The sequence below is a fragment of the Solanum lycopersicum genome, chromosome 9, assembly GCF_036512215.1.
Source record: "Solanum lycopersicum chromosome 9, SLM_r2.1".
In the NCBI taxonomy this organism is placed as follows: Eukaryota; Viridiplantae; Streptophyta; class Magnoliopsida; order Solanales; family Solanaceae; genus Solanum; species Solanum lycopersicum.
Window position 1 is genome coordinate 69,155,071 of NC_090808.1, and position 13,061 is coordinate 69,168,131.

Consider the following 13,061-nt stretch of genomic DNA (forward strand, 5'->3'; position numbering starts at 1 on the left):
CAAAAAGTTTCCTTTTGTAAAGGAGTTCAAAGTCAAGTGAAAGAAGGAAAACTAATCCCTATTTAAGAAAATCTATTTAAGGAAATTGTATAGAAAAGGAGTCCAAGTAGAAGTCAACAAGGATTTGTAGAAGGCAAATACAAGTTGAATTATACAAGAATTTGTTGAAGTTCTGATCTATAAATAGGGAGCTATTTACATAAAAAAAAAATTGCACACTTACATAGAGAGAAGATCAAAACACAATCAAGAAGTTTAAAAGAGTTTAGAGATTTATTGGGAGTGTAGCAATTTGTGAATAAAAATTGTAAGATTGTATCAAAGAGTCTTGTTTACAATCTGAGTTTTGTGAGTAGGAGTTGTTCGACAAGTTGTAGAACTTGAAGAACATTGGAACATATATAACCGGGGGGTTCTGTGTCTTTGGGTAGCTAGAGTTATTCTAGAAATTAGAGTTTATAATTCCTTAGGTTACATAGCTTTGTAATTTTTTGTTGAAACTTGAAATTTAATAAAGTGGAGTTAAATCCTACAGAGATGTAGGTCGTGATTTTTACCCTTGTGAGTTGGGGGTTTTCGCGATAAAATATTGTGTCATTATTTTATTTATTTCACAAAACGTAATTGTTGTAATTTCTCAAAGGAACATATAGAATAAACATGTTTCTAAGACGAATTTGGGGGTCAGAATTCTAACAATTGGTATCAGAGCAGGTTATCTTTGAAGAGTCTAACAACTCAAGATAAGATCATAATGAATTTTGTACCTTCTCTTGGGCATGGTCAAGGGCAACACTTCAACAGACCACCATTATTTAATGGAGAATACTACTCTTGATGGAAGACAAAAATGAAAAATTTCATTCAAGCTGAAGCTTACGAACTATGGGTTAGAATTACTAATGGACCATTAATTCCTACTATTACTGATAGTGAAGGGAATAAGGTACCTAAACCTACAGAAAAGTACGGAGAAGCCGATTAGAAGATGTTAGGAAAGAATGCAAAAGCTAAGTGCATTCTCGTATGTGGATTAGGACCTGATGAGTTTAACCGCATCTCTAGTTGTACCTCTGCAAAACAAATATGAGACATTTTAAAAAACGCTCGAAGGTACAACTCAAGTTCGTAAATTCAGAATTGCCAGACTTTGTTCTGAATATGAAGCCTTCAAGATAAAATTCGGAGAATCACTTCAAGATATGATCACCAGATTTACCATTGTTGTAAACGAGTTAATATCCTTGGACAAAGTATACACCACTGAGGAACAGATAGACAAAGTACTAGGGACTCTGCCTAGATCATGGGAAATAAAAGTTACTGCAATCAGAGAAGTCAAAGATCTAATCAATATGACTTTGGATGAATTAGTAGGAAATCTCAAGACTTATGAGATGAATATTGACAAAAGAGGTGAAGGAAACAAAGAGAAAAATCTTGAATTAAAAGCAACTGAAAGTGATGAATTTGACATAGATGATGATGATCTTGCTCTGATAAGTAAGAACTTCAAGAAACTCTTAAAAAGGAGATTAAACGCTAGCAAGAAATCACCACCCCAAAAAGTAAGAAATATTGAGAGACTATTAAGCTATAATAGAAAACCATTTTAAATAGTTTTGTTTGGTACTTACAAAAATTATAAGAAAAGAAACAGAGAAATCAAATTTGGCAAGAGGTAGAGTATGTCTCTATGTTTAGATCATATTAATTATTTCATCGATCTCAAATTCTCAATTTAATTTAAATTTTGAATATTAATTCAAGTCATTTTGATTTTTGTACAAATTCAACGTATAAACAATTCGTTTGTCACCCATACTAACACAAATATGTATGATTACTGGTGTAGAACATGCAAATGATGCCAAACTTCTAGGAATAGGATTTCAAGGATATTTAGGAGATGGAATAGGAGGACTTCCGGGAATAGGAGGACTTTCAAGATCAAGATTTGGAGGAGTCGGGTTTCCATGGGGAGGATATGGTGGTTATGGTGGTGGTCGTGGATATTATGGTGGTTATCCAAGAGGAGGATATGGTGGGTTTTATCCTCGAATTGGTTATGGTGGAAGAGGATGTTTTATCGAAAAAAAATGATTTGCGAAAAGGAGCTTGTTTTATTTTCGACTTTAGGAGTCGCCACTTAATTTTTTAAGGAAAATTAAGAAAACTTATTTTCAAACAATTAAACAGAAAAATTGTGTTGAAAATATTTAAATGGGTTCGGGATTCATATTAGTGTCTTAGGAAGGTGTTGAAGGCACCTAAGACACTCCGTTAAATACGATTTTCCAACGACTAACTATTTGACTATTTTTGTTTTAACTTTTGCAATTTTGAACTTATTGATTTTTATCTAGGCAAGTTTGACAAATTCTGAAACACTTATTATTTTAAGATTCCATTAAAGTTAAAACCTTTTAAACTTAACTCTAAGCAACCTTCAAATTTAAACCCTTATTGTTTTAAAGTTTCAAATTTACGCTTTAATTTTGATAAAGTAAAAGGCGTTTGATGGGGTTTGGAGTTTCTGATCCTAGACTATACGACATTCAAAACAAAAACGACATAAGCACGTAATAAAGACAGAGAGAGAGGGAGAGAGAGAGAGATTCGGGTCCAAGTTTCGGATGCTGTTCACCTTGGCCGAAACTCGAACCCACCTGCTTTTTGGGTTTTTAACCCATTTTTGTACCTAACCTAATCTAAACATATAAAGGAAGTACGACAAAATAAAATAAGAACAACAAGGCTTATGCCCATTACAAATAAAAATATACTAAATGAATGGAAAGGTCTTCCAATCCGTCTTCTTCAAATCTCTTCAACCTTCGTAGGATTTGCTTGGCATGTCTATCCTGATGGTTTGACTCGAATGAAGAGAGTTTCAAGCCTTTACGGCTCTTCCGAATGCGTAGGAAAAGATAGAGCCCCAAAGTGGACTCGAAAAAGTATTTCACATGCAACAAAAATAAAGGCAGTATGAAAACAAGCGGAATCTCGCAGAACAAAGAAGCAAAGATTATACAAAACTACTGTTATTCATCATCTAGGACTAACTCATTTATGTATATCACTGGAAACAACAAGTTATAATACCCATCAATCAAAGTTTTTAATAATGACGCATTCTTAACCAATAAACTAACATGACGAAAAACCATACCACGGAAAGAAAAGGAAAGAAAGAGAATTCATACATGCTGTTTCGAATTTAAATGTAAGCATACGGGTTCAAACATCTTTTGAAACTCAACAGGTGCTTAGCATATTCATCTCTAGTTAATTGAAGAGTCAAAATGATTAACATGGTAATACAATACATGGTTCAAACAATACACACTCACTATTCATCACAAACAAGACTAGCCGTAACAGCATGTTTTCGCCACGATGAGGGCTAAAAATATTCGAACTTGCAAGTGTATGTTACAAACCAAAACTAAACAAAATTTCCTCTCTAGTCATTGACGGTGAATATCATTGAAACGGGATCATGAATTTGGGATGAGAAGCGTCAAGAACCTTCAAACAAAAGAACAAAAGAAGTGGCAGTCGGAAAATGCGGACTGGAAAACAGATTTCATCATTTAACTTCAGCTAATCAATAAGTAAAATGCAGCTCGCAATACTACTATAAGCGACCCTTTCAGTTGAGATTCAGACGAAACGACACAAACGACGAGTGTAACGACCAAACACAACATGCGATGTGACTCGAACACAAACAAAGCCAACAAGTATAATCTTCTACACTCACTGCGAGCAAGCCATACATACTCAACACCCGAACATTTAACATGCTTGACAAAGGGAAAAAAAAAAAAAAAAAGAGGACCAGCATACTGAATGGGCAACATCATACATAACGGTTTCAACTATTAACCCGAAAGAGGCTCCAGTCACAACAATGAACCATCACGTCAAAAACAACATGAACAAGGAGTGTTCGGAAAGGGAAAACAGTAAGCAACAGAACAACATAACCACGAATTTTCAAACGGTTTCTTCACTACATCGAGTCAACAACAGCTACAACCAACCTAAACAACGAAGTGCAAACAACAGATACAACTAAAAAATCGAGAGTTGAAACGAATGTTACCTTTTTCGGAGCAGCGAACGGAACAGGGACGAGCAGCAACAGCAGCGACTTCCACACGCGAACGGCTAAACGTTCTTATGGACTGGTGTCGCCGGAATGGAAGACGATGTCGCGATTGACACTGAGGCGAGAAGCTCTGGTTTTGAATGTTCTCAGCCAACAGTCCGAAAAGGCGAACGAAGAAGGGGGAGAATCTTCGAATTCGATATCCTCCTTCGTTCTTCTACAGCAAAAGGAAAAGAGACCAAAGTACTCTCGAAAGTGCGCAACAAACAGATAGCAAAATTTCTTTTTCCAGAATTTTCCAACAAAAGAGAATCTTAAAAAAAAATCCTCTCTTAAGCCTTTCAAACTCAAAATTTCCCAATCTCAAAGTTTTCAACCAAAATTCTAACCAAGAAGAAAAACAGTAGAAGAGACCAGTGAGAAAATCTAAGTCAAATTTTCCCTCTATGCAATCTTTTCGACAAAATCTCTAAGTATCTAATGATTTTTCCACTCCGAAAATTCCAACCAAAATCGCTAACCCCTTTTCTTGAGGACGAAAGGGGTTTATATAGGGGGATATTAAGGTTTTTCGGAAGAGGGAGGGCGGGAACGTGACTATTGATTTCAAATTTGAAATCTCTTTCATTAATGGAGCCACACTTTTCCTGAAGATTTCGTCTTTTTTGGAAAATGGAAAAAGGGAGGGGAATGGCTAGGATCGCTCCAATCGTCCTTGAGGGGAGACGTGGATCGATCTCGCGCCCTCAAGGACGAAAATGCGTCTGGCACAGACGAAAACACAGGTCTGCCATAGCCGAAAGCAGGTCTGCTGCGATGGGTTGAAGAAGGAGACGTTGGTGGAGAGAGAAGTCGCGTGGGGAGACGAGAAACGCGGCTGGAGGCTACTTTTCGTACGCAGACTCTGCGTTCTCTGGTGATTTCTGGAAATGGCGTAGGTGTTCCGTTTTTCTGGGTAGCGAGAGGGGAAGCTCGCGTGGGGAGACGCGAGGAGAGGAGGAGAGGAAGGGAGAGAGCGTGAGGAAGACGCGAGGGTGTTGGGAGAGGGGGAAGATTTTTTTGTTTTTTTTGGAGTACTGTCGCGTCTGCATTTTCTGTTTCTGGGGATTTTTGGCGTGGTGTGAAGGGAAGAAGAAAGGGGGAAACGGGTTATTGGGTTGGGTCGGAGCGGGTCATAAGGGTTTGGGTCGTTGGGTTTGAATTGGGTTGGGTATTGGATTGGTGTTTAATGAATTGGGTATTTAGGTGTGGGCTGAGGGAAATTTGGGCTGTTGGATAGAGAATGGGCCTCAGAATTGAGGTGGGGTTGACAAGGGGAAAGGGAAATGGGCCGCTCATCCTTTGGGCCTGGGGCGGCTGGAAAGGAGAGGGGGGGGAAGCTGGTAGGTTGGAGAAGGGCCCAATTTCGGCTCTAAAGTGAATATAAGGGAAAACAAGTCAAATTTAAGAAGAGTCAATCGATTTAAAACGGATTTGATATAAATTCATTAACGAGCCTATTTATTTATTAACATAACTATTTAAATTATAAAACAATGATTCAAAATAATTCATTTAAAACAAGCTAGCTAAACAAAGCCTTTAAATGTATATTTTTTGGTGGTTTTGAATAATCATGAGATACGACTTATATACATAATTATGTAAATATGTATATCACCCGAAAATTATGGCAAAAGTACTTGAAATAACATAAAATTCACGTATTATATTATTTAATTTTTGCAAAATTTATAAAATTAATTAATTAAAATTATCTGGGAAATTTAGGAAGCTCGATAATTAATTTATACCGCGCCGGTCAAAAATTGGGTGTCAACAACTGTCCCTCATTTTACTTGGGTTGATGCAAGCAACTCGAGGAAAATGAAATTGACCACCAATTTTGGCCAACCCTCTTCATTTTAAAGAAAGTATTCGACACAGGATTTAGGAACTATGGCCGAACCCTTGAAAGAGGTTTCCTACATATCTCAGGCTATATGAGAATTCAGGCCACTTGTAGTTCGATAAGCTTGATTTATCGCATGATTTTGAAAGAATCAAAAGCCACCTCGACACCGAATTATGAAGGCGCCGAAATACTCGAGAATAGGATTTGAGAGCGAATGTTGGAATACAGCCGAGTTTTCAACATTGAATCCGTCTACATATCCCTAAACCTTCGAAATCAGGCTGTGTGTAGTTTGACTCGATAGGTGGAAAAGGAAATCTATTACGCTAGATAACCTTCGGTTTTGGACAAGTGACATGTTGAACGAGTATGAAAAAGAGGCTTGTAACCTCTTATCCATGAATGTGGCGCGCTTCACACCCATAATTAAGAACTTACACGGACATAATTTCCAAAGCTCTTGGCGAGTTGTCACTCAGATTGGAAACTTGCTTCCGATGAGACTAAACTTCCGGATGCGAGACAGAAACTGACAGAACTAAGGAAAAACTCGTGTGCTTCGAGAGGGGTGGTTCGATTGTGGTGGAAGTCGCTCTCCTGCTCGCGTCCTAAGAGTTTGACACTCCTCTTCGGACTGTGTCCCAGTTCGCTGCTAAGAAAAAGTTCCACGTTGTGCTGCATCCTTTTTGATGTCATCCGCACCTGTGGTTTTTGGAGAATTCATCCTTTCGGATGCTCTCGACAAAGACTGAGATAAAACTCATCAGCTTAAGAAATGCAATTAGGATGGGAGACAGTGTCTTTTTACCATATAGACACTTCATTGTTCTCCACAATATTCGACGTCGACTCAATCGGTCCGACATCTAGCAAATAAAGCTTATGCCTTGTGTTTTGCAATATGATCTTCAATGTATTCCATACTTGATGTTGAAATAAATAAACAAATGCTGATGCGATATTGATGTTTCTTTTGTTGTCATCTTCGATGCTCTCCTTGATTTTACTTTTATAAGAAATAACAGAATGCAGTCGAGGCCAATGGATAAGTATTGCTCTTTCTTTATCCATGTACGTCCTCTTGCGGGGCATGAATATCTTCCCGCAATACGTAAATTCCCGTGAGAAATGAATCTTCTCGCGATGCATAACTTTCAGCGAGGAATAAAACCTTCTCGCGATGTGCAAATTTGACGAGGCATGAATTCTTCTCGTCGTGCATAAATTTTGACGAGGCATGAAATCTTCTCGTCGTGCATAATTAATGACTCGCGATGCATGATTTCCACGATGCATGATTTTCAACGAGGCATGGATTCTTCTCGTGATGCATAAATTCCAGCGAGGTATGAAGTCTTCTCGCGATGTATAAATTTTGACGAGGCATGAAACCTTCTCGTCGTGCATAATTAATGACTCGCGATGCATGATTTCCGCGATGCATGATTTTCGCTATGCATGAATTCCAGCGAGGCATAAATCCTTCTCGCGATGTATAAATTTCAGCGAGGTATGAAGTCTTCTCGCGATGCATAAATTTTGACGAGGCATGAAATCTTCTCGTCGTACATAATTGTCAGCAAGGGATAAGGTCTTCTCGCGATGCATAAATTTTGACGAGGCATGAAATCTTCTCGTCGTGCATAATTAATGACTCGCGATGCATGATTCCGCAATGCATGATTCCGCGATGCATGAATTCCAGCAAGGCATAAATTCTTCTCGCGATGTATAAATTCCAGCGAGGTATGAGGTCTTCTCGCGATGCATAAATTTTGACGAGGCATGAAATCTTCTCGTCGTGCATAATTAATGACTCGCGATGCATGATTCCGCGATGCATGATTTTCAGCGAGGCATAAATTCTTCTCGCGATGTATAAATTTTGACGAGGCATGAAATCTTCTCGTCATGCATAATTATTGACTCGCGATGCATAATTTCCGCGATGCATGATTCCGCTATGCATGATTCTGCGATGCATGATTTTTCAGTGTATAAATTCCGCGATGCATGAATATTTATATCGCTCCCGTGGATAGTAACGGCAAGACGACCTCCAAATAATATATCGCCTTGATCGATAATGATAAAAATAATAATTGCATAGCTGCCTCTTCTAAGGTAATGCATTGTCTTGATCGACAATAATCATCTTGCTTCGATAACGCAATGCAAATAGCGTCTTCTATAGAAATCGTGAAATCTTCGCTGAGATTCCTTTTTGATTCACCTTTGAATCTGGCCAGGCACTTTGTAAATTTCATGTATTGGGGAATGACTTGAAATAAACAAACACATTCACAAGCATCTTGGCATAAACGATATGAAATGCTTCTTGCTTTCAATAAAATCACTGGTTTTGGAGATAGTTTTCTCCTTCTCCGTATTCATCAGTCGGAAGAATTCAGCCGATTTTGAAGCGAAGCTATAAACCTGCATCCACAGAAAAATTGTCAGTTTTAAACATACTGATCTGTGTCGATCCCTTCGGTTGTTTGCTCCTTGTCTTGATGTCTCCGGTTGATTTCCCGATTTCCTGACTCTTGATAGATAAGAAAATATCTTATGCCAAAACAGATGAAATATAAAAGGGAAATTTTTAAGAGAAACAAGAGAATTTTTTTTTAAAAATAGTATCTTGAAAAAGTCACTGCCAAGTCATGTCATGTCAGGCTTAACGAGCTCTTTTGAGTTCGACGCTTATCGAATGAATTTCAGAGGCATTCCGGACTTGCATGGAAGACCCATGACGAAATTTTGAGGCCATCCTCAAAATTTCTGCCCCAGTTTAGTATCTTGGTCATCTTTCCATTGTAACCGAACAAATCGCGGAATTTTTGAGATCTCCTCAAAAATTCTGTCCCAGTCGCAAATTCGAAATGTCTTTAGTTTGATCCGCTAAAGAGAAGGTTCCTTCTGGAGAATTTTTGAGTCCCTCTCAAAAATTCTGTCCCAGTTTCTATTGTAGAAGGGGAAATAGAACTTACGAGATATATGACCGAGCCCTTGTGGCGCCTACGTATCCCGTTGAGGCAGGAATCAGGTCAAACGTAGTTCCCCTTAAAGGTTAACAAGAATAAAATTTACAAAGAAACTGACAGAGGCCGACAAAGGCCGCCTACGTATCTCATTCTTGAGAATTCAGGTCGAACGTAGTTCAAATACAGAGAAATGATTAAGGAGGAAAATGGGGTGACCGAAGCCGACATAGGCCGCCTACGTATGTCGTTCTCGAGAATTCAGGTCAGACGTAGTTCGTTACGGGAGGGATAAGAGTTCAAATTCGAACAAATACAAGCAAACAGAAGATTACAAGTAAATGATGGAAAATGCAAAACGAACTTCACGCGTAGTATCTCTTGACAGCATCTGAGTTGATAGGCTTGGGCCATATAGCACCATCCATCTCTGACAAGACTAAAGCACCTCCACATAGTACTTTGCGAACCATGTAAGGACCTTGCCAGTTTGGTGCGAACTTTCCTTTGTATTCGTCTTGATGAGGAAAAATACGCTTAAGGACCAACTGACCAACTTCGAAATTTCTGGCTCTTACTCTTTTGTGAAAAGCGCGAGTCATTCTTTGTCTATACAACTGGCCATGACAGACGGCGACCATTCTCTTCTCATCAATCAAAGCTAGTTGATCAACCCGTTTGCTAACCCACTCCGCGTTGCTTAACTCAGCTTCTTGGATGATCCTCAATGATGGTATCTCGACTTCGACAGGTACGACTGCTTCTGTTCCATATACTAGAAGGTATGGAGTAGCCCCAGTCGATGTTCTGACCGTTGTTCGATAACCTAGTAGAGCATATGGCAACATTTCATGCCAACCTCGCTGCTTGTCGATCATTTTCCTTAGAATCTTTTTGATATTCTTATTGGCGGCCTCTACAGCTCCGTTCATTTGAGGGCGATAAGCAGTTGACCTTCGATGAATAATCTTGAATTGTTCACATATCTCTTTCATCAGATGACTGTTGAGATTTGCACCGTTATCAGTGATGATGGATTCTGGAACTCCAAATCGGCATATCAGATTGTTGCGGACAAAGTCGGCCACCACTTTCTTGGTTACCGACTTGTAAGAGGCTGCTTCCACCCACTTGGTGAAATAATCAATGGCAACCAAAATGAATCTGTGTCCATTAGAAGCGGCTGGCTCTATAGGACCGATGACATCCATTCCCCAGGCTACAAATGGCCAAGGTGAACTCATAGCATTAAGTTCGTGAGGTGGCACCCGTATCAGATCGCCGTGCACTTGACATTTGTGGCATTTTTGTACGAATTTGCAACAGTCGTTCTCCATAGTCATCCAGAAATAACCGGCTCGAAGAATCTTTCTTGCTAAAGTAAGCCCGTTCATGTGTGTACCACAAACTCCAGCATGTATCTGCTCAATAAGCCTCATAGCTTCAGCAGCATCTACACATCTTAAAAGACCCAGATCTGGAGTCCTCCTATACAGGACTTCTCCATTCAAAAAGAAATTGAGAGCCATACGACGTATCGATTTCTTTTGATTAGATGTAGCGTCTTCTGGATATGTCCCAGACTCTAAGTATCTCTTTAGGTCAAAATACCAAGGCAAACCATCTGGTTCTGATTCCACGTGTGAACAATGGACGGGATGCTCCTTCAAATCTATATCCAGAGGGTCAATATAATCAGCGTCCGGATGTTTGATCATTGAAGCGATGGTGGCAAGAGCATCAGCTAATTCATTCTGTATTCGGGGAGTATGTCTGAACTCGATCTTGTGAAACCTTTTACACAGGTTTTGCACATATTGTACATAAGGTACAATCTTCGGGTTCTTCACAGCCCATTCTCCTTGAACCTGGTGAATCAAGAGGTCTGAATCCCTAATAACCAGTAACTCGTAAACATTCATGTCAACGGTCATCTTCAAACCGAGAATGCAAGCTTCATACTCAGCCATGTTGTTTGTGCAGTTGAATCGTAGCTTAGCCGCCATAGGATAGTGCTGACCAGATTCTGATACCAGGACTGCTCCAACACCTTTACCCTGGTGATTCACCGCTCCATCAAAGAATAATCTCCAACCTGGATAAGCTTCAGAGATATCTTCACCCACAAAGGACACTTCTTCATCGTGGAAATATGTCTTGAGAGGTTCATACTCTTCATCAACGGGATTTTCCACAAGATGATCAGCCAAGGCTTGTGCCTTTATTGCCTTCTGAGTCACGTACACGATGTCAAACTCACTCAACAGCATTCGCCATTTAGCTAACTTCCCGATCGGCATCGCTTTCTGGAAAATATACTTCAATGGATCCATTCTGGAGATAAGATATGTAGTATACGACGACAAATAGTGCCTCAGCTTCTGGGCAAGCCACGTCAGAGCACAGCATGTTCTTTCCAGCAAAGTGTAGCGAGACTCGTACGGAGTAAATTTCTTGCTGATGTAGTAGATAGCCTTTTCCTTCTTCCCTGTCTCGTCGTGTTGACCAAGTACGCACCCAAAGGCGTTATCTTAGACAGACAAATACAGCAACAAAGGACTCCCTTCTCGCGGAGGAACCAATACTGGTGGGTTAGACAAGTAGCTCTTGATAGCGTCGAAAGCGGTCTGGCACTCCTCAGTCCACTTAGTTGGGGCATCTTTCTTCAGCAACTTGAAGATAGGCTTACATACCACTGTTGATTGTGCTATAAACCGGCTGATATAGTTTAACCTCCCCAAGAAACTCATCACCTCTTTTCTCGTCTTCGGCGGAGGTAACTCCTGAATTGCTTTAATCTTGGAAGGGTCGAGCTCAATACCTCTTCTGCTGACTATAAACCCCAACAACTTCCCAGCTGGGACTCCAAAAGCACATTTGGCGGGATTTAGCTTCAAGTTGTACCGACGCAAATGTTCAAAGAATTTCTTCAGGTGTGTCAAATGATCCGAACTCTCGCGGGATTTGATTATGACATCGTCCACGTACACTTCAATTTCCTTGTGAATCATGTCATGAAAGATGGTTGTCATGGCTCTCATGTAAGTAGCACCGGCGTTCTTGAGGCCGAACGGCATTACCCTGTAGTGATACACACCCCAAGGTGTGATGAATGTCGTTTTTTCTGCGTCTTCTTCATCCATCAAGATTTGGTGATAACCCGCGTAACAATCCACAAATGACTGCATCTCATGTTTGGCACAGTTGTCAATCAAAATATGGATATTTGGCAACGGAAAATTATCCTTCGGACTAGCCTTGTTGAGATCTCTGTAATCAACACAAATCCTGATTTTTCCATCTTTCTTGGCGACCGGAACGACATTCGCCAACCAGGTGGGATATTGCGTTACTTCTACCAACCGAGACTCTATCTGCTTGGTGATTTCCTCCTTAATCTTCAAGCTCAATTCAGGCTTGAATTTCCGAGTCTTTTGCTTCACCGGCTCGAACCCTGGGTTGATAGGCAGCTTATGAGATACGACATCAGTACTCAGCCCCTGCATGTCACTGACCTCCCAAACAAACACATCGCTGTATTCGGCAAGCAAATGAACCAGGCTCTCCTTCTGAGTTTCATTCAGGTGAGTGCTGATCTTAACCTCTTTGACACATTCTGAGTCTCCCAAATTTACCGTATCTGTTTCCTCCAGATTCGGTTTATGTTGATTCTCGAACTGTCAAAACTCTTCTACCACATAGTCTGGTTCCCCACTTTCTTCGTCGTAGTCGTCAGCCTCGTCGTCATTAGCCTCATTTTGCTCGTTTAGCTCATGACATGACATGACATTGGCAATTTTTGTAACTTACGTTACACAGAGTTTGGGGCATCAGGATCGGCGTGGACGTCCAATTTTGCAGCATCTCCCCTGGTTCAACATCACGAATGCCTGCTGGCTCAGCCTCCTCCTCGATGACGGAATTGTTCTCCTTGAAAAGGCCACAGATTTCTTTCCCGCCATCTTCGTCTATTTCTATCATGTTGGTGTTTCCACCCCCATGATTTGGCAACGGATTCGTGTTGACGTTCGGCGCCGCAGGCTGAAGGGAGACCACTTCCTGGTCAATC

At 40.2% G+C, this 13,061-nt stretch overlaps 1 protein-coding gene across 1 annotated transcript; it reads left to right on the forward strand.

Moving 5' to 3' along the window:
• The first annotated feature begins 988 nt into the window (after window positions 1-988).
• On the forward strand, window positions 989-2,103 carry LOC138338658 (H/ACA ribonucleoprotein complex subunit GAR1-like). The gene is made up of 3 exons (XM_069289637.1): window positions 989-1,067; window positions 1,168-1,503; window positions 1,856-2,103. The coding sequence occupies exons 1-3, from the start codon at window positions 989-991 to the stop codon at window positions 2,101-2,103; spliced, it is 663 nt and encodes a 220-aa protein (XP_069145738.1).
• The last annotated feature ends 10,958 nt before the right edge of the window (window positions 2,104-13,061 follow it).

Bases quoted from the DNA above. Each gene is read 5' to 3' on its own strand.
- LOC138338658 (XM_069289637.1), top strand. From the start codon at position 989: ATGTTAGGAAAGAATGCAAAAGCTAAGTGCATTCTCGTATGTGGATTA. The intron at 1,068-1,167 runs GTACCTCTGCAA...CTGAATATGAAG, and splicing joins GTTTAACCGCATCTCTAGTT to CCTTCAAGATAAAATTCGGA. The intron at 1,504-1,855 runs GTAAGAACTTCA...TTACTGGTGTAG, and splicing joins TGATGATCTTGCTCTGATAA to AACATGCAAATGATGCCAAA.